The 22,642-nt window shown below is 43.8% G+C and overlaps 1 protein-coding gene across 1 annotated transcript; it reads left to right on the forward strand.

Moving 5' to 3' along the window:
- The first annotated feature begins 299 nt into the window (after positions 1-299).
- LOC142312917 (uncharacterized) lies at positions 300-17,926 on the forward strand. The gene is made up of 5 exons (XM_075351906.1): positions 300-386; positions 851-1,000; positions 1,130-1,309; positions 4,981-5,019; positions 17,738-17,926. The coding sequence occupies exons 1-5, from the start codon at positions 324-326 to the stop codon at positions 17,924-17,926; spliced, it is 621 nt and encodes a 206-aa protein (XP_075208021.1). The 5' UTR covers positions 300-323.
- The last annotated feature ends 4,716 nt before the right edge of the window (positions 17,927-22,642 follow it).

Consider the following 22,642-nt stretch of genomic DNA (forward strand, 5'->3'; position numbering starts at 1 on the left):
CATCCACCCGGCCAGTGCGAGCCCCCCCAAACGTGCAGTATCATCCCCTGCTCCGTGTAACCCCCCATAAGACACTTACCTTATTGAAGCCTGAGACATACACGAGCTGCAGCCCCCAACACAGACAGGAGACACTGCTCTGTGCCCCCAACATCCAGGCTGAGACCCCAGAGCTATAACTAATGAGGAAACGCTGACTCTTCCCCACCTCAGGGTCAGGATCCGTCCGCTCTGCACTGAGAAGCCCGAGCACTGCTGCTTCCCGCCCACAGATCTGCACGGCACTGAGGAGGCCCCGCCCCTTCCGGTGACATCATGATTTCATGAAATCACTCCTCCCACCTCAAAAAATCAACTCCGATCTAGCCTCTACCCTGCAGGAGGAGGTATGTGGAGATTCCCCATTACTGGGGGTAATGATAATAATATAATAGTAATAAATCCTCGCTTCCTATTCCACTTTATGTGGAACCCGGGACATGAGATAATCCCCGCACAGCAGATGTAGAGGATAATAGAGGATAATGAGGCCGTTATGGGGGGATTTCACCAACATTGTGCAGGGAGTTTGTCCTCCCTATAATGAGGGAGATTTCTCATTCCTAAACCTGATATTTGCCTTTAGCAGCGCTCATTAGTGCGATCATACAACATGGCGGTATTATTATATCTCTGTGTACAATGACAACACTCGATGCCAGATAGCGAGATACCTGCTCTGTGTAACCGGCTACATGTGAGAATCGCTATTGATTGCAGCATATAAGGGGTTAAAAATCCAGATTTTGAATCAATCATCATCATGTAATAATAGATCATGGAGAACATCTGTTTATATCTTCTCATTCAGGTCCCTACAATATCGGATCCTGTCAGTGGAGATCTTCTATATAAGAGAATTCTCCTGATTGACCTTTCAAGGATGGATAAGGACAGGGACAAGATGGCGGAGAGGATATTACACCTCACCCTAGAGATCCTCTTCCGGCTTACTGGACAGGTGAGAGATTCTGATGACGTCACATTACATCATTCTTATCTATGGGAATAACAGATGGACAGAACTGGAGAGGTGAGGACTCTGGAAATGTCTGTAGTGAGATTTATTACTGTGTCTCTCCATAACCAGGATTACACAGTAGTGAAGAAGACCTCTAGTGACCGCTGTCAGGACCCTGTGTCTGAGGGATGGGGAAGACCCCTGAGCCCAATCACAGGGCCTCCACCTCACCCCCCGATACATGAGGACATCAATGACCAGAAGATCCTAGAACTCACCTACAAGATGATTGAGCTGCTGACTGGAGAGGTGACACTGCTGGGAATGCTGGGACATTATACAGTAACGCTATGAAGGGATCGGGGGATGACGGTATCATTGTATGTGTCAGGTTCCTATACGGTGTCAGGATGTCGCTGTCTATTTCTCCATGGAGGAGTGGGAGTATTTAGAAGGACACAAAGATCTGTACAAAGACGTCATGATGGAGTTTCCCCAGCCCCTCACATCACCAGGTAATAGACAGGACTAAATACACACGGCCTATAATTATCTGTATGTAAGGAATGAATTCAGTCCCTGTATGTGTCTCCTCCAGTTCTATCCAGTAAGAGGACAACACCAGAGAGATGTCCCCGTCCTCTTCTTCCACAGGACTGTAAACAAGAAGATCCCGATGTTCCTCAGGATCATCAGGTAGATGGAGAGAAGGTGTCATGAAATCTCCTATGATGTGTAGACGGCTGTGAAGGTCTTGTGCTCAGTCTTGTTTTATCCTCCAGTATTATATGTTTTATACTTGTGTAATGAGAGCGGTGGAGATGGCAGGATTAGAGCTGATCATAGATGGGACTTCTCCATCTGTCTGTGACTTTTACAATATTTGTTTCAGGGTGAAGATCTGATCCATATTAATACTACAGAGACATATGTGAGAGGATATGAGTGGTGTAAAGAGGAGATTCCTACAGATAACCGCCCAGGTGAGTAGTAACCACTGAATGCAGAGAAGTCACAGATTCTTCTCAGTCGTGTAGTCCGGCCATATCACAAGCAAGCTGTCACCATTCTTCCCTAAACCAAAACTATCCCCATTACTTTGGGCATTGGAAGTCCTTCTGTTGGAGTGAGATCTGTTCCGGCCAGAGATTACAGCCCGGAGAATGCACCCTACTCTCTTAAATTAGAAGATGCTGACCTTTACATTCCCAGATCCCTAAACTTCAAGGCCAAATGACAGTATATATAGAATGTGCTGACAACTTAGAAAATCATGTGAAGAAAAATATAATCCATTTAGTGGGCCTTCTTTTTGTGAGACACCAGTCCTTGTCCTTTTTATTTATATGCTCAAATACGACAGTAGATTCATTAAATAGAAACTGTCAGCTTCCTCAATTTTATAGCAGCGTGATGTAGGCAATGAGACCCTGAATCCAATGATGTATCACTGTCACGCAGTGGCAAATGGGATTTTACCATGTACCAGGAAAAACCCCAGCAGGTGCTGTAACACACAGGGTAATCAGAGGCTACAATATAATATAGGGCCCTGGCGCTAGGGAGAAGGGAGCAGGTTCACCACCTCCACTCTGTGACTTCTCTATACAGGTTCTTTCACGCCGTCGCCAATCACAATCCTAAGCTTTTGCTTGCCCTAAACTCACCCGGGCTAGTGAGCACGCCGGTGTGAGCACTAGTCTTGCCTCTGTAATTAAGAAACACAAGGGTAGGAAAATAAACAGGGGAAATTGACACAAAAAGGAAAAACACTTCCAAGCAGCTATTATGTAGCTAACACCAAAGCTGCAAATGACAGAAAACAAATGCTTCTTCCAGAGCCAGGCTCCTTCCAAAGTGGACCACAAGAAAATGAAGTTTCAGATTCTATCACCAGCATCATATGATCAGACATATAATTTTTCTAGTGATAGCAAAAGAGCTGCACCTAGGATTTAAAGCTTCAGCCAGCCAGGAAAGGGTGCTTAACTGTTACAGCATTGCAAGCAAGTAGACGTCATTTAAGTAACAGTAGTGGATCTGTAAGCAATAAGGTGTTGTGACCTTCTGATCCCACACTCACTGGAGAGCTGCCCCGGGCAGGACACACTCATGAAAATCGCTTAGATTACTGTGTGCAGCAGTTCTGATACAATCAGAGTTTTTAGATATAGCAATGCAGAAGAGCTCTGAAAGCTAGACACAAAAAGGACCTAGCGTCACCTGTCACAGGTGCTCAGGAGAAAAAAATGTCAAGTAGAAGTGAAGTAACTCCGGCACACTGTTAATTTCCCAATTGCAATCACAGATCAGAGAAAGGTGGATGTCTCTTAAATTTTTTATTGAAAAAAAGATGATACAGTTGCAGAAAGTCCGCCTATGACAACGTTTCGGCCATCGTCTCGGCCTTCATCTGGTCGGACAGACTGACTAGAAATATTTACAAGGTAAACATTACAACAAAAAAGTTGATCAGTACACTTATCAGTGAACAGTTTACATTTAGCAACATCTTAGTAAAAAAGAATATCAATAATATTGATACGGGTCATGTGACGTGAAAAATAAGGAGAAGGGACCATGGGTAGTGTGAATAAGACAGTGTATCACCTGGAAGAGGGGACATGTGAAGGTAATTCCTAAGGGGGAGGAATGTGTGAAACAATGTTCTGGGACTAACCTGGTTGAGTAATGATTCCCAAAGGGGCAAAGGGACAAAGTGACGGTACTGGTCGAAAAGGTAAGTCGTGCGGACCCGTTATTCGTCTATGATAGACATGGAAAGGGACAAAGAAAGAGGAATGAGCTAGTAGGATAATGTTGACATAAACTAGGAAAAAGGGGTCATGTGTGAGTGCATTATACCTAATGGTGGATGGACTTGTAAGTTCCTGGGATACTGTCGGGGTCCCATCAATACTTAAGGATATATCTCTAGGGATATTCTGTAGTATACAAGTAATGCTTGGCTCTGTGAGAGCGTGAGATCAATCTAATAAATAATCCATAATTAGTAATAAAATACAATCATTAACTGGGTGCGACACAAAATTATACACCTAGTTCTGTTACCCGTATATGAGTGGCAGGATGTCAAAAGAATCTTTGGGCTAGGGTACTGTGTGGCAGGTTGCTAGCCGGATAAAGTACTGTTAACAGAGGATCTGCTTCAACTCTAAGGGAAGACATGAAGGAAAAAAAATTCCTTTTACTTATAAAAGGTCATAATGGGCATAGACAAAGGGGCTGGGGAACCTCCTACCTTAGTTCATATGCACATGGCAGAAAAAAAGGTGAGTGGTGTCCATAAATATATGGGATCCGGGGTTCTATGCCTGAGAATGTATATAGTAAATAAAGATATAGAATTGGTTATATTAAAGCGCTTACACAAGGGAGAAGAGGTACCAGTCATGTGAAGTGAATATTATACCTAAACAATCCGGTATGGATGGCAAACAATAGGGCTTCAGGATAGAGAGGTGTGGCAGGTAAGGAAACCTATGCGTAGGCAAACTGACAGAAAGGGAAGAGGAAGAGCTCTGAAAGCTGCCCCCACCTACAGAGAGGGGGATGGGTGCGAACATAGTACGGGGAGCATGGGGGTGATGAGTATGGAGGTCATGAGGAGACCGTATGGGATGAGAAAAATGTGAGGGCAGGATGGATGCAGACACATCTGGGTAGTTTGGGTGGGGACGGTATGTAGAGGGGGCTGCATGGGGGGACAGTGTGAGGCTACAGCAAGGATCGGACAGTTTGGCGAGAAGGGAGAGTGTGATGAGAGGGAACAGTATAAAGACTGGACAATATAGGGGGTACACAGTGTATAGGACAGTGAGAAGAGGCCCCAGTGTGGAAAAGAGAGGACATTGTGGAGGAAATATACCATACGTGGGACAGTGTGTGTGTCATATATTCAAGAGCGCAGTATATGGCAGATATTTTATTCAGGGACATAATTGCTCTTATTTTTTCAGGTAATGTGTTGGGATATGCTGCAGAAAAACAGGGAAGACGTGAGTCTGCAGAGACGAGCTGTGGCCATGAAAAGTCATCATGGCATCAGGACAAGATGAAGAAAAGAAAAAGAACAACTCCAATCAGAGACAACATCCTCTATCAGGTACCTGGATGTAAATGATCATTTGTGATACTGACTAATTCTCATCTTCTCATCAGTACTGTGGTACCTGTATGGTTTGATGATGACTGGTAACAACAACTCCCAGTATCTTCTTACCATTGTTAAGGTCATACTGGAAGTTGTAGGTTTACGCTATATATATATTATTGTGAGATTCATGTGGGTTTAGTGGATGAGGGCAGGTATATCTCACCCCGGTATCGGTCCTATGTGACTTAGCCTGGTCAGGATCACCTGGTTACTAATGGATTAATGGGAGGTGAAGGACTGATGTAAAAGGAGTCTGGGTAGTTGGGGGAGGCTGCTCCAGCTGGGAACACAGAACGCCTGTCTGTGTAGGAGACACTTGTGAGTGGGAGCAGTGCTTTAGGTCTGTATGGTTTAGCTGGAAGGGAGAAGCCCTCCAGTTGGTAGTTAGGATATCATCCTGTATAGTTAGCGCCGGACAGGCAAGGATTTATTTTGTTTGTTTATGCTTCACTGCAATAAACCTGACCAAGCGTCAGTTACACCTTGAATTCGGCTGTCTGCCTGAGGTGAATACGTGCCCTTTGAACCCAGCAAAAGCGATCCCTGAGCGTGTTATCACATTGTGGTGGAGAACGCGGGCAGCACGTTAATACGTCTCATAATGGATGACGTGGTGAAAGCGCTGGTACAATCCACAGCTGTGCAGCAAGAAGCTAATCGCCTGATGTTAGCACAGTTGAACGAACTGGTGGAATCGACGGTTAGAGACCGCCAACTTTTGCAGCAGGTGGCGCAGCGTCTGGCGACCGTACCTGAGGGTAATGCGGAGGCCGACCAGAGGTTGATCCATGTGAGTCGGTACTGGCAGAAACTAACCACAGAGGACGATGTGAAAGCTTACCTGACCACGTTTGAACGGACGGCGGAGCGGGAAAAGTGGCCAAAGGAGCAATGGGCCGGCTTGCTTGCCCCGTTTCTGGCAGGTGAGGCCCAAAAAGCCTACTTTGATCTCGAGCCTGAAGCGGCGCATGACTTTGATAAACTAAAAGCCGAGATCCTGGCCCGGCTGGGAGTGACGACGGCCGTGCAAACACAAAGAGTTCACCAATGGACTTATCAGCCCGATAAACCACCGCGGTCACAGATGTTCGACCTTATTCACTTGACCAAGAAATGGCTACAGCACGAGGTTTTGACGGCGCCAGAGATGATCCAAAGAATCGTCCTCGATAAGTACCTAAGAGCTCTACCGCCAGCTCTGGGAAAATGGGTAAGCCATGGAAACCCCACGACAGCGGATCAGCTAGTGGATCTAGTGAAGCGTTATTCTTTGGCAGAAGGACTTATGGACGATGCTGCACATCCTCCCTCTTCCCCTTCTCGCCGAGGATCTGGTAAGACTGTTCCAGGGTCTAGCGGGGAGGAAAACAGGACTGCTGGCCCTGTGCGGCCTAAGGTGCCAAACTATGGTCTCAGCAAGGGGCCCGTGAGGTGTTTCCGCTGGCGGGAGGTGGGCCACATTGCTGCGAACTGTCCAGTAACTGCAGAACCGATGCAGTGCGATGTCACAGACTTTGAAAAACGCATGGCTATGGGTGCATGGGTAGTGTATATTGCTGCATGTCAAGGCGATATGAAAAAACACCTGTGTGAAGTGTCCATCGATGGCAATACTGTTGTTACGCTGTTGGACTCTGGGAGTGTGGTGACTCTGGTAAAGGCCAGTCTGGTTGCAGTCCCGAAGGGACCGTCAGATACATTTTCTGTCACATGTGTGCATGGAGACACCTGCTCGTACCTCACAACGGTCTCCTGCATTTCTACGCCCTATGGGTCTGTGCATCATAAGGTAGGACTAGTCCCAGCATTATTACATGATGTCATTTTGGGCAGGGATTTTCCCCACTTTTGGCAGTTGTGGGAGAACCATTTAGTACTCCAGGGTAGACGCACAGATGATTCTTCTCCCGCACCTTGTGTGGGCCCGGAGCCACTAGAGGATGCCCCACAAGAGGATTCAGTGGAGGAATCCGCTGAAAACGACCTCCAATTCCCATTTTCAGTTCTGGCTGGTGATTCCGATGAATCCAGGGCAGACGCGGACACGGGCCGCTGTCCCCCTTCCCGTTGGCTGAATTCGGAAGTCCAGAAAGATGACTTTCAAAGTGAGCAAATGAGAGATCCTAATCTTTCTCAGGCTATAAAAAATGTTAAAATGATAAACTGGGTGCAGGTGGATGCAGGTACTAGGCTGGCTTACCCCTACATGGCCCTGGAGAATGACTTTCTCTATCAGATAGAGAAGAAGGGGGACGACACGATACAACGATTGGTTGTGCCGAGGTCCTACAGGCGGAGAGTGCTGGATCTGGCACACGGACACGTGATGGGGGGGACACCTGGGGGTCCAGAAAACTACCGAAAGGATATTACACTGTTTTGTTTGGCCAGGCATGCATCACGATATTCGCACCTATTGTGAGTCTTGTCCCGACTTGTCCCTGACAAATCTCTGCACCTAGACCCCGTTTCTGTAGCCCCTTAGTACCTCTGCCTATCATCGAGATCCCGTTTGAGAGGATTGGGATGGATTTAGTTGGACCTCTCCCCAAGTCTGCACGAGGACACCAGCACATACTTGTCGTCTTCGATTATGCCACTCGTTACCCCGAGGGCATCCCTTTGCGTAACACGGCCACCAAGACCATTGCCAAGGAGCTGGTCCATGTGTTTAGTCGGGTCGGTGTCCCAAAACAAATACTCACAGACCAAGGAATCCCCTTTATGTCCAAAGTAATGAAAGAGCTCTGCAGGCTGTTACAAATAGCACAGTTACGCACCTCCGTGTATCACCCTCAAACGGACGGACTGGTCGAACGGTTTAACAAAACCTTGAAACGGATGCTCCGTAAGGCGATAGACAAGGACGGGAAGAACTGGGACTACGTACTCCCGTATTTGCTTTTTGCCATCCGGGAGGTGCCCCAGTATTCCACCAGGTTCTCTCCTTTCGAGCTTCTGTACGACCAACGTCCCTGTGGACTGTTAGATATCGCTAAAGAAACCTGGGAGGGACAGGTCACCCCGTTCAAAAGCGTAATAGACCATGTAACCCAAATGCAGGACCGTATTGCGGCGGTGATGCCCATTGTTAAAGAGCATATGATACAGGCTCAAGGAGCACAGAAAAGGATTTATGATAGGGGGGCCAAGATCCGTACTTTTGCACCCGGAGATAGGGTGTTGATACTGGTCCCCACGGCAGAGAGCAAATTCTTGGCAAAGTGGCAAGGCCCCTTTGAAATTATGGAACGGGTGGGTGAGGTAAACTACAAAGTGTACCAGGCTGGTAAAAGGAAGCCTAAACAGATTTATCACGTGAATCTGATAAAACCCTGGAAGGACCATCCAGCTCTGTCAGCAGGTCTGGCCCTTCCGGTCTGCAAGCAGACCATACCGGAGGTCGGGATTGCGGAGACGCTGACAGAGCAGCAAAAGACAGACGTCAAGCAGTTTGTAATCAACAATCATGAGTTTTTCTCAGAAAAGCCCGGGCAGACCACTCTAATTAAACATAATATCATAACAGAGCCCGGGGTAACCGTTCAGGTACAGCCCTACAGAATACCGGAAGCTCGGCGGGAAGCTGTCTCCCGAGAAGTGAAGACCATGTTAGAGTTAGGTGTAATCGAGGAATCGCATAGTGCCTGGTCGAGTCCGATTGTGTTAATACCGAAACCAGACGGCTCCATTCGATTCTGCAATGACTTCAGGAGACTAAATGTGGTCTCCAAATTTGATGCCCACCCTATGCCACGGGTCAATGAGTTAATAGATCGGCTTGGAAAAGCCCGGTATATCACGACCCTAGACTTAACGAAGGGCTATTGGCAGATCCCGCTAACGGAGGCCGCTAAAGAGAAAACTGCTTTTTCTACGCTGGACGGTTTATACCAGTATGTGTATATGCCGTTTGGACTTCACGGGGCGCCGGCAACCTTTCAAAGGTTGATGGACCGAGTCCTGAGGCCCCATAGGCAGTATGCTTCGGCGTATTTGGATGAGATCGCCATATACAGCCTGGACTGGGAGACACATCTCCAGAAACTACAGGCCATGATTGAGGACCTGCGGGAGGCAGGTCTAACAGCAAACCCCAAGAAATGTCATATCGGGCTGGAAGAAGCCCGGTATTTGGGATACGTGATTGGGAGGGGGATTGTAAAACCCCAGATTGACAAGATACAATCCATTCAGAACTGGCCGCAACAAGTCAACAAGAAGCAGGTGAGAGCTTTTTTGGGAATAGCCGGCTATTACCGACGGTTCATTCCCAATTTTGCGGCTACCGCTGTTCCCCTGACCGATCTTACCAAAGGGAAAGACTCGGTCATGATCAAATGGACCTCGGCAGCGGAAGAAGCCTTCCGTAGCTTAAAACTAGCTCTTTGCTCTCAACCTGTGCTAATGACTCCTGACTTCCATAGTGAGTTTGTGGTTCAAACGGACGCTTCTGACACCGGTATAGGGGCTGTCTTGTCCCAACTGAAGGAAGGAGAGGAACATCCTGTCTTGTATCTTAGTCGGAAACTATATAAGCATGAACGAAACTATGAAATAGTGTAAAAAGAATGCTTAGCCATTAAGTGGGCTCTAGAGTCCCTTAAATATTACTTGGTTGGAAGGACCTTCCGGCTGGTCACTGACCATGCCCCTCTCAAGTGGATGCACTTAAATAGGGAACGGAATGGCCGAGTGACCCGGTGGTTCCTTGCACTTCAGGCCTACCGTTTTACGGTGGAGCACCGCCCTGGGGTGCAGATGGGGAATGCTGACGCCCTGTCTCGTGTGCACTGTTTTGTGGGTGCCGTTGCTCAGCCGGGGTGGTCTGAGCAGAGGGGGGGGGGATATGTGAGATTCATGTGGGATTAGTGGATGAGTGCAGGTATATCTCACCCCGCTATCGGTCCTATGTGACTTAGCCTGGTCAGGATCACCTGGTTACTAATGGATTAATGGGAGGTGAAGGACTGATGTAAAAGGAGTCTGGGTAGTTGAGGAAGGCTGCTCCAGCTGGGAACACAGAACGCCTGTCTGTGTAGGAGACACTTGTGAGTGGGAGCAGTGCTTTATGTCTGTATGGTTTAGCTGGAAGGGAGAAGCCCTCCAGTTGGTAGTTAGGATATCATCCTGTATAGTTAGCGCCGGACAGGCAAGGATTTATTTTGTTGGTGTTTTTCTTTTGTTTATGCTTCACTGCAATAAACCTGACCAAGCGTCAGTTACACCTTGGTCAGGTGAATGCGCGCCCTTTGAACCCAGAAAAGGTGATCCCTGAGCTTGTTATCTTGTTATCACAAAAAATAAATATATATATATTATATATAATGTATGTGCGTGTATATATATATATATATATATTAGTGCAGGCCAAAAGTTTTGGCACCACTGCAATTCTGTCAGAGAATACTCAGTTTCTTCCTGAAAATGATTGCAATCACAAATTCTTTGGTATTATGTTCATTTAATTTGTCTTCAATGAAAAAAAAAAATTGTCAAAAAGCCAAATTGGATATAATTCCACACCAAACATAAAAAAGGGGTCGACAAAAGTATTGGCACTGTTTGAAAAATCATGTGATACATCTCTAATTTGTGTAATTAACAGCACCTGTAACTTACCTGTGGCACCTAACAGGTGTTGGCAATACTTAAATCACACTTGAAGCCAGTTGACATGGATTAAAGTTGACTCAACCTCTGTCCTGTGTCCTTGTGTAAACCACATTGAGCATGGAGAAAAGAAAGAAGACCAAAGAACTGTCTGAGGACTTGAGAATCCAAATTGTGAGGAAGCATGAGCAATCTCAAGGCTACAAGTCCATCTCCAAAGACCTGAAAGTTCCTGTGTCTACGGTGCGCAGTGTCATCAAGAAGTTTAAAGCCCATGGCACTGTGGCTAACCTCCCTAGATGTGGAAGGAAAAGAAGAATTGACGAGAGATTTCAACGCAAGATTGTGCGGATGGTGGATAAAGAACCTCGACTAACATCCAAACAAGTTCAAGCTGCCCTGCAGTCCGAGGGTAGAACAGTGTCAACCCGTACTATCCATCGGCATCTGAATGAAAAAGGACTGTATGGTAGGATACCGAGGAAGACCCCACTTCTTACCCCGAGACATAAAAAAGTCAGGCTGGAGTTTGCCAAAACTTACCTGAGAAAGCCTAAAATGTTTTAGAAGAATGTTCTCTGGTCAGATGAGACAAAAAGAGAGCTTTTTGGGAAAAGCCAGCAACATAGAGTTTACAGGAAAAAAAAAGAGGCATTCAAAGAAAAGAACATAGTCCCTACAGTCAAACATGGCGGAGGTTCCCTGATGTTTTGGGGTTGCTTTGCTGCCTCTGGCACTGAACTGCTTGACAGTGTGCATGGCATTATGAAGTCTGAAGACTACCAACAAATTTTGCAGCATAATGTAGGGCCCAGTGTGAGAAAGCTGGGTCTCCCTCAGAAGTCATGGGTCTTCCAGCAGGACAATGACCCAAAACACACTTCAAAAAGCACTAGAAAATAGTTTGAGAGAAAGCACTGGAGACTCCTAAAGTGGCCACCAATGAGTCCGGACCTGAATCCCATAGAACACCTGTGGAGAGATCTCAAAATTGCAGTTTGGAGAAGGCGCCCTTCAAATCTCAGGGACCTGGAGCAGTTTGCCAAAGAAGAATGGTCTAAAATTCCTGCAGAGCATTGTAAGAAACTCATTGATGGTTACCGGAAGCGGTTGTTCGCAGTTATTTTGGCTAAAGGTTGTGCAACCAAGTATTAGGGGTACTTTGCACAGTACGAGATCGCAGGTGCGATGTCGGTGGGGTCAAGTCGCACATCCGGTGTCGCTGTCGACATTGTAGTGTGTAAAGCGTTTTTGATACGATTAACGAGCGCAAAAGCGTCGAAATCGTATCATCGGTGTAGCGTCGGTCATTTCCATAATTTCGGAAAGACCGATATTACAATGTTGTTCCTCGTTCCTGCGGCAGCACACCGCTGTGTGTGAAGCCGCAGGAGCAATGAACATCTCCTACCTGCGTCCTGCGGCTCCCAGAAGGAGAGAAGGTGGGCAGCTATGCAGAAGGAAGGAGGTGGGCGGGATGTTTATGTCCCGCTCATCTCCGCCCCTCCGCTTCTATTGGCCGCCTGCCGTGTGACGTCGCTATGACACCGCACGACCCGTCCCCTTGGGAAGGAGGCGGGTCGCCGGCCACAGCGACGTCGCAGGGCAGGTAAGTCCATGTGAAGCTGCTGTAGCTATAATGTTCGCTGCGACAGCTATCACAAGATATCGCATGTGCGATGGGGGCGGGGACTATTTTGCTCGTAGGTGTGCAAAGTACCCCTTAGGCTAAAGGTGCCAATACTTTTGTCTGGCCCATTTTTTGGAGTTTTGTGTGAAATGATCAATGATTTGATTTTTGTTTCATTCTCTTTTGCGATTTTTCATTGCAAGCAAAATAAATGATAATAATACCGAAGAATTTGTGATTGCAATCATTTAGAGACAAAAGAGTATTATCTGACAGAATTGCAGGGGTGCCAATACTTTTGGCCAGCACTGTATACAGTACAGACCAAAAGTTTGAACACACCTTCTCATCTCTAGAACAACTATTAAGAGGAGACTTTGTGCAGCAGGCCTTCATGGTAAAATAGCTGCTAGGAAACCACTGCTAAGGACAGGCAACAAGCAGAAGAGACTTGTTTGGGCTAAAGAACACAAGGAATGGACATTAGACCAGTGGAAATCTGTGCTTTGGTCTCATGAGTCCAAATTTGAGATCTTTGGATCCAACCACCGTGTCTTTGTAGAAAAGGTGAATGGATGGACTACATGGCTGGTTCTCCCCGTGAAGCATGGAGGAGGAGGTGTGATGGTGTGGGGGTGCTTTGCTGGTGACACTTGGGGATTTATTCAAAATTGAAGGCATACTAAACCAGCATGGCTACCACAGCATCTTGTAGCGGCATGCTATTCCACCCGGTTTGCGTTTAGTTGGACCATCATTTATTTTTCAACAGGGCAATGACCCCAAACACACCTCCATCGCTCTGGCCGGCAACCCGCCTGCTTCCTAAGGGGGTTGGCCGTCCGGCGTTATAGCGACGTCACACGGCAGGCGGCCAATAGCAGCGGAGGGGCAGAGATGAGCAGGATGTAAACATCCCGCCCACCTTCGTCCTTCTCATTGCAGCCGGGACGCAGGTAGGAGATGTTCCTCGCTCCTGCGGCTTCACACACAGCGATGTGTGCTGCCGCAGGAACGAGGAACAACATCGTACCTGTCGCTGCACCGGTATTATGGAAATGTCGGACCCTGCACCGATGATACGATAACGACGCTTTTGCGCTCGTTAATCGTATCAAAAGGGATTTGCACACTACGATATCGACTGCGATGCCGGATGTGCGTCACTTTTGATTTGACCCCATCGACATCGCACATGCGATGTCGTAGTTTGCAAAGCCCACCTTAGAGTCATGAAAATAAAGAAAACTCTTTAAATGAGGTGTGTCCAAACATTTGATCAGTACTATATAAATATATATATATATATATATATATATATATATATATATATATATATATATATATATATATATATATATATATATTACAGTACAGTTCAAAAGTTTAGGGTCACTTAGATATTTTCTTATTCTTGAAAGAAAAGCTGAAAACAGTTTTGCTAATTAGAGAAGCTATAAAATGACCTTCCTTTGAGCTCGCTGAGAATCTGGAGCATTACATTTGTTGGTTCCATTAAACTCTCAAAATGGCCAGAAAGAGAGAACTTTTATGTGAAACTCGACAGTCTATTCTTGTTATTAGAAATGAAGGATATTCCAGGCGAGAAATTGCCAAGCAACTGAAGATTTCCTACAACGGTGTGTACTACTCCCTTTAGAGGAGAGCACAAACAGGCTCTAACCAGAGTAGAAAGACGTGGGAGGCCCCACTGCACAACTGAGCAACAAGACAAGTACATTAGAGTCTCTAGTTTGAGAAATCAATGCCTCTCAGGTCCTCGATTGGCAGCTTCATTAAATAGTATCCGCAAAACGCCAGTATCAACGTCTACAGTGAAGAGGCGACTCCGGGATGCTGGCTTTCAGGGCAGAGTGGCAAAGAAAAAGTCATATCTGAGACTGGCTAATAAAAGGAAAAGATTAATATGGGCAAAAGAACACAGACATTGGACAGAGGAAGATTGGAAAAAAGTGTTATGGACAGACGAATCGAAGTTTGAGGTGTTTGGATTACACAGAAGAAAAGTGGGAGATTGTACAATGTAAAAGGGATTTTAAATAATGAAGGCTATCACTCCATTTTGCGACGCTATGACATACCCTGTAGACAGCGCTTGATTGTGTTTGTTGCACCACCTCTGGCTTTTATAACAGCTTGCATTCTCTGGGGCATGGACTTAATGAGTGACAAACAGTACTCTTCATCAATCTGGCTCCAACTTTCTCTGATTGCTGTTGCCAAATCAGCTTTGCAAGTTGGAGCCTTGTCATGGACCATTTTCTTCATCTTCCACCAAAGATTTTCAATTGGATTGAGATCTGGACTATTTGCAGGCCATGACATTTGACCTTATGTGTGTTTTTTCAAAGAATGTTTTCACAGTTTTTGCTCTATGGCAGGATGCATTATCATTTTGATAAATGATTTCACCATCCCCAAACATCCTTTCAATTGATGGGATAAGAAAAGTGTCCAAAATATCAATGTAAACTTAGGCATTTATTTTAGATGTAATGACAGCCATGTCTTTACCTGACATGTCTGGCCAGTGTCTTTACCTGACATGCAGCCTCATATCATCAATGACTGTGGAAATTTACATGTTCTCTTTAGGCAGTCATTTTTTTTTATTGTTTAGCTTTTCTTTATGTAAATCCCATTTCCTTTAGGCGGTTTGTTACAGTTCAGTCACAGACATTTCCTCCCATTCGTTCCTCATCTGTTTTGTTGTGCATTTCCTGTTTTGGAGACATATTGCTTTAAGTTTCTTGTCTTGACGCTTTGCCTTTAACCCCTTAACGACCGCGGGCCGTAAAATTACGTCCTAAATGACATAATCTTACTGCCCGCGGTCCTCCGGCGGCAGCATGCCGCGATCGGCACACATCTCAGCTGATTTTCACAGCTGAGATGTGTGCCTGCTAGGCACGAGCAGAATCGTTATCTGCTCGTGCCGATTAACCCCTTATATGGCGCTGTCAATACATGACAGCGCCATTATAAGCGCGATTGCGGTAATGTTTTCCTTACCGCCCGATACCGGAAGTCACGTGACGCGATCACGTGACTCCCGATAGTTGTCATGGTAGCACAGGGTCATGTGATGACTCCTGTACTACACCTGACTTGGTTTCACTTTCGCTGTGCCCGGGGCACAGCAAAAGAGAAAGACAGCGTATCTGCTGTTTACAGCCTTGTGGCTGTGATCAGCAGATACTGCAGAGCGATCGGAATGCTGATCGCAATAGCCCCCTAGGGGGACTAGTAAAATAAAAAAAAAAAGTTAAAAAATAAGTTTTAAAAAATTAAAAAAAAACAAAAAAACCTAAAAGTTCAAATCACCCCCCATTCGCCCCATTGAAAATTAAAGGGTTAAAAAAATAAAAAATATACACACATTTGGTATCGCCGCGTTCAGAAACGCCCGATCTATCAAAATATAAAATCAATGAATCTGATCAGTAAACAGCGTAGCGGCAAAAAAATTCCAAACGCCAAAACGACGTTTTTTTGTCGCCACAACTTTTGCGCAAAATGCAATAAGAGGCGATCAAAACGTAGCATCTGCGCAAAAATGGTACCGTTAAAAACGTCAGCTCGAGACGCAAAAAATAAGCCGTCATTAAACCTAAGATCCCGAAAAATGAGAACGCTACGGGTCACGGAATATGGCGTAAAACGTGCGCCACTTTTTTCGGACAAACTTCCGATTTTTTTTTAACCCCTTATATAAAAGTAAACCTATACATGTTTGGTGTCTACGAACTCGCACTGACCTGAGGCATCATACCCACACATCAGTTTTACCATATAGTGAACACAGTGAATAAAATATCTCAAAAACCATATTGCAATCGCACTTTTTTTGCAATTTTACAGCATTTGGAATTTTTTTGCCATTTTCTAGTACACTATATGGTAAAACTGATGGTTTCATTTAAAAGTACAGCTCGTTCCGCAAAAAATGAGCCCTCACATGACCATATTGACTGAAAAATAAAAAAGTTACGTCTCTCAGAAAAAGAATGGCGAAAAAAAAACGGAAAGCGAAAAATCGGCCGGTCGTGAAGGGGTTAACAACCTTCCCATGTTGTTTGTATTTGGTCCAGATTTTAGACACAGCTGACTGAACAACTAACATCTTTTGCAACATTGCGTGATGATATACCCTCTTTTAAGAGTTTGGTAATCCTCTCCTTTGTTTCAATTGACATATCTCGTGTTGCAGCCACGATTCATGTCAGTCCACTTGGTGCAACAGCTCTCCAAGGTGTGATCACTCCTTTTTAGATGCAGACTAACGAGCAGATCTTATTTGATGCAGTTGTTAGTTTTGGGAATTAACATTTACAGGGTGATTCCATAATTTTTCCCCCTGTTTGGTCGTGAAAAGTAACCGTTACTGGCCAGCACATTGTTTTCATGATTTTTTTTTTTTGTGTTTCTTAAAGGCAGAAAGTTGCCATTTTGAAATGACTTTAGTTTTGTGCCATGTCTGTGATCTGCTTTTTTTAAACAAAAGTAAACAACTGAATGAACATCCCCAGAGCCAGGTGATTCCATATTTTTTTCCAGGGGTTGTACCAGTGACTAGAGTAATAAAAGTCCCATAGCAGAACTAAGTAAAAAGAGGTAAAAAAAAAAAAAAATGATAAAATAATAATAATAATAATAAAAAAAAAAAAAAAGAATAAAGCATCTTACAAGTTTTACAACATGGTGAACGGCTAAGAACAAGCAATTCCTTAATTACTGTTTCTTCTTAATTCTGCATCAAAAGAGTGTAATACAAAGTTATCAAAAAACATTGTGGCCTAAAATGGTGCCAATAAAAACTCCAAAGAACAAGCCTTCGATGACTGTCGGCAGAAAATTAAAAAAAAAAAACTACTTCATTCAAAATTTGGTGATGCAGAAAACCTTTATTTTGTAAAAAAAAAAAAGTGTTTTTTAGCGTGATAGCAGCCAAACCTAACAAAACATATATAAATCAGATATTGCTGTAGACGTACTGACCTGAAGAATAAAGCCGACTTATCACTTATACAGCAAAGTGAACGGTGTAAAAATAGTAATGAAGTCGATTCAACTACTTTTGATTTATTTATTCTGCCTCCCAAAGATTGAAGTAAGGCTCAGCTCACATTTATCCTGTGCTCTTCATCAACCGCTTACACTGCAGATTATTTGTATATTTGTGAAAAACATGATTCAGATAAAATTCCCAATGGAAAATTCACTGCAGATGGAGTCACATTGAACTCCCATTTGGCCTGAGGTCCAGTGGTGAATATGTTTTAACTCTTCTTTTTAGGCGTGCACACAAGTGCAGTCAGCAAGAGTTTTGTGCACCTTTGAAAAGGATTACATTGCTGAACAGAGTCCAAATGGAGTCTGGAGTAATTTTGCTGCCTCATTAGTGATTGGAGAAGGAAAAAGGGAACGATCCGGCACAAGTCCTCCTTATGTTAAAACATTCGAGTCTTTATTTAAACATTATTAAAAACATAGTGAAGGCCGAAAAATCGCTTAAGTGGTAAAGGTACAGTTCATGAGGGCTTTACGCGTTTCAGACTAATAATAAAACCAACAAGTCCTTAATCATAAGTGTCTCATGAAACCAAAAGAGCTACTGAAATAGACTGACTCATTAGATGAGGAAAAGGGAGGGGTGAAAGAATGTTAATTACACCAGGAAGAGGAAAGAAAAAGGAAAGAAAGAGGTGAGGAGGAGGAAGCAAGTGAATATCTGGAAATTTTAACCTCCTATAATTAAAGCTGCGATTAAAGGTTATAATAAACGAATATTAATTATACATAGTAGACATTGATATATACTGATCTAGAAATAGAAATCCCAAAACCGTCAGAATATCATACATTATCGGTAACCAGGGACGGGAAATTTAATTTATTGTCCAAAGGGGGATAATATTCACAGCTATAGATATTAAATCCAATTACAGCAAACAGAAAAACCGTGTGTATAAACACATAACCATGTGGGGGGGGGGAGGGTAGCATGACGTCCAAGAAGGGGGCTGCTTCCAGATATAAATTCATTTTGAATTTCAAATTAAGGGAGTTGCCGTCAAAATAGATGTTAATGGCTTTCATGGTTTCCTGAGGGGTGCTAGATGGATTTTTCTTACAGATCAAAATCTGATCATCTATGTACCTGGCGTACCAAACAATGCTGTCCATAAAGGGATTATTATCAATGTAAATATACCGTTCTTCCCAATAAGCCATATAAATATTAGCCAGGGCACAGGAGAAGCTCGCCCCCATCGGACATCCTGCTATCTGTAGAAAATAGTCACCATTAAACTCAAAAAAATTATGAGTTAAAAGAAAGCCTGTTGCCATGAGGATGAATTCCTTAAAAGTATCATCAAAGGGGCTGTATTTTTCTAGATGGTAGTAAAGGGCTTGAATGGCTTCCCTATGTGGGATACTAGGATATAGTGACTCAACGTCACTCATTATCCAGTAAGAATCCTCTGTCCATGGGATTTTTTCTAACTTTTGTAAAAGGCTTTTAGTGTCCCTAATATAGCCCACCGTTCGTTTTACCAAAGGTTGGATCTGGTGATCTATCCAGTCACTCAGATTGCTCAGTAAAGATTTAGTGCTGGCCACTATAGGTCTGAGTGGAGGGGGAAATAAATCCTTATGCACTTTAGGGAGGCCCTGAAATATAGGGCATATAGGAGAATCAACAAATAAGTATTCCTGAGTTTTTTTGGAGAGGATGCCCCATTCAAAGCCTCGTAGTAGGAGTGCTTGCAGTTGGGATGAAAATTCAACTGTAGGATCGCATGTAAGTTTCTTATATGTAGATTCATCACACAAGATTTTATTTATTTCCCTTTCATATAGGGCATTGTCCAACACCACTACCGCGCCACCTTTATCGGCTCTGCGGATCACAATAAAATCATTCTTCCTTAAATCGCCCAGAGCCTTCCTTTCTTTAGGTGTAAGATTGTCATAAACTTGCGGTTTTTTAGTTAAAATGTGCTTAATTTCAGACTCCATGAGGTCTTGGAAAGTGTCCATGATAGGAATTCTCGAGGCAATGGGGTAAAAACTGGGGTTCTTGGTGGTAAATACCGAAGGGATTGGTGTTTTAATACAGGTATTACTCAGTTCTTGTAAATGTGTAACCGCTATTTGCTCCCTAAGGCTCAGGAATAAAGGTATATCCGTGGCGTTGGTAGATGGAAGATCTGATGGATCGTCCCTAACATCATTTTCATTGTCAAAAAAATGTCGTTTGATTGTGAGATTTCTAATAAATTTATTAATGTCCGTAATGGTTTGAAAAAGATCAGCTCTATTAGTAGGAGCAAAATTTAACCCTTTCTGAAGGACACTAATCTGAACAGAGTCCAAAATGGAAGCGGATAAGTTCACAACCGTGGTTTCTGAGGAATTATGATGACTTAATCTCTCCAATAGCGGCGTTTCCTGGATCTGAGGTAGTATCTTCTCCCTCCACCTTCTGTGTTTTCTGCCCCCTCTCCTGGAATGGCATTTCTTATTGGCAAGTTTTTTGACACATGTGGAGAATGGATGCTCCTGCCCGATTCATATGAGCTTGTGCTATCATTGGCAGAGTCATTCTCTGTAGAGGAAAAGTAAACGGATCTTCCATTCCGCTGCCCTTGGTGCGGCTTTTTTAAAATAGATCTGGACTTAGTATTGAGATGCCAGGTGTATACTTGGTTAGACTCATAGTCTTTAGTATCTCTTCTATATTTATTCTGTTTTAAGTCCATTATATCCGATTCCACTTTGTCTATTGCATTCCTGAGTCGCTTATTTAGCCTGTCAAAGTCGGTGGGGTCATATGTCTCTACCAGATAAGTCTGTACTTTTTTAATTTGGTCATCGAGACTCAGGATACGTTTCTTTTCCTCTGTAATGATCAAATCCATGAGTTTCAGCGAACAGGATGAGAGGATAGAGTTCCAACTCTCTTTAAATTCCTCAGAGAAGGAGAAGGTGGGAGACTTTTTAAGTCGCAAGCCCCTAGGGATCATTTGCTTCTCCGTATATTTGTGCAGGGTCATGGAGTCCCACCAGGTTTTCAAACGCTGGATGGAGAGTTTTTCTAAATCCCAGAAGGTATATGTAGCTTCACTTGGCTGGTGGTTAGTCTGTGTATTATTGGAGTTCGTTTGTCCAGAAAAAACATCCTCCAACCTCTTTTTCCTTTCCTCACAGTCCAAAAAATCCAAAGTATCCATGTTAAGAGAAATGGATAAATTATGGTAGCATCTATAGTAGCACAAGAATTACCATGCGTAAAATGGTCTGGATTAAATTCAACCAGAGGGTCTTCACAATAAAGCGAAAAAATATATATATATATAGGAGGATCAGTAAAATAAACTGTATGTTGCCGCAATAAAGGCTTGGACGTGTAAAAATAAGTACACTTGAAAATGTATATAATATTAGACTCAGTCCGTGTCTGGGGCTGCAGGTAGCACGCAAGAAAGGATAGATCAAGTCAAATGGTGATATGTAAATAGTAGTATCTTCAGCTCACCTGCTGCCCGGACTGATCAGCCTTGCGGGTGCCTGGAATCCAACGGTCTATATGACCCCACGGACTTTGACAGGCTAAATAAGCGACTCAGGAATGCAATAGACAAAGTGGAATCGGATATAATGGACTTAAAACAGAATAAATATAGAAGAGATACTAAAGACTATGAGTCTAACCAAGTATACACCTGGCATCTCAATACTAAGTCCAGATCTATTTTAAAAAAGCCGCACCAAGGGCAGCGGAATGGAAGATCCGTTTACTTTTTCTCTACAGAGAATGACTCTGCCAATGATAGCACAAGCTCATATGAATCGGGCAGGAGCATCCATTCTCCACATGTGTCAAAAAACTTGCCAATAAGAAATGCCATTCCAGGAGAGGGGGCAGAAAACACAGAAGGTGGAGGGAGAAGATACTACCTCAGATCCAGGAAACGCCGCTATTGGAGAGATTAAGTCATCATAATTCCTCAGAAACCACGGTTGTGAACTTATCCGCTTCCATTTTGGACTCTGTTCAGATTAGTGTCCTTCAGAAAGGGTTAAATTTTGCTCCTACTAATAGAGCTGATCTTTTTCAAACCATTACGGACATTAATAAATTTATTAGAAATCTCACAATCAAACGACATTTTTTTGACAATGAAAATGATGTTAGGGACGATCCATCAGATCTTCCATCTACCAACGCCACGGATATACCTTTATTCCTGAGCCTTAGGGAGCAAATGGCGGTTACACATTTACAAGAACTGAGTAATACCTGTATTAAAACACCAATCCCTTCGGTATTTACCACCAAGAACCCCAGTTTTTACCCCATTGCCTCGAGAATTCCTATCATGGACACTTTCCAAGACCTCATGGAGTCTGACATTAAGCACATTTTAACTAAAAAACCGCAAGTTTATGACAATCTTACACCTAAAGAAAGGAAGGCTCTGGGCGATTTAAGGAAGAATGATTTTATTGTGATCCGCAGAGCCGATAAATGTGGCGCGGTAGTGGTGTTGGACAATGCCCTATATGAAAGGGAAATAAATAAAATCTTGTGTGATGAATCTACATATAAGAAACTTACATGCGATCCTACAGTTGAATTTTCATCCCAACTGCAAGCACTCCTACTACGAGGCTTTGAATGGGGCATCCTCTCCAAAAAAACTCAGGAATACCTATTTGTTGATTCTCCTATATGCCCTATATTTCAGGGCCTCTCTAAAGTGCATAAGGATTTATTTCCCCCTCCACTCAGACCTATAGTGGCCAGCACTAAATCTTTACTGAGCAATCTGAGTGACTGGATAGATCACCAGATCCAACCTTTGGTAAAACGAACGGTGGGCTATATTAGGGACACTAAAAGCCTTTTACAAAATTTAGAAAAAATCCCATGGACAGAGGATTCTTACTGGATAATGAGTGACGTTGAGTCACTATATCCTAGTATCCCACATAGGGAAGCCATTCAAGCCCTTTACTACCATCTAGAAAAATACAGCCCCTTTGATGATACTTTTAAGGAATTCATCCTCATGGCAACGGGCTTTCTTTTAACTCATAATTTTTTTTGAGTTTAATGGTGACTATTTTCTACAGATAGCAGGATGTCCGATGGGGGCGAGCTTCTCCTGTGCCCTGGCTAATATTTATATGG

This window comes from Anomaloglossus baeobatrachus, chromosome 5, assembly GCF_048569485.1.
Source record: "Anomaloglossus baeobatrachus isolate aAnoBae1 chromosome 5, aAnoBae1.hap1, whole genome shotgun sequence".
NCBI classification, from domain to species: domain Eukaryota; kingdom Metazoa; phylum Chordata; class Amphibia; order Anura; family Aromobatidae; genus Anomaloglossus; species Anomaloglossus baeobatrachus.

Coding starts and splice junctions, on each gene's coding strand:
- LOC142312917 (XM_075351906.1), top strand. CDS start 324: ATGAAATCACTCCTCCCACCTCAAAAAATCAACTCCGATCTAGCCTCT. Junction 387..850: donor CCTCTACCCTGCAGGAGGAG/GTATGTGGAGAT, acceptor CTTCTCATTCAG/GTCCCTACAATATCGGATCC. Junction 1,310..4,980: donor TTGAGCTGCTGACTGGAGAG/GTGACACTGCTG, acceptor TTATTTTTTCAG/GTAATGTGTTGGGATATGCT.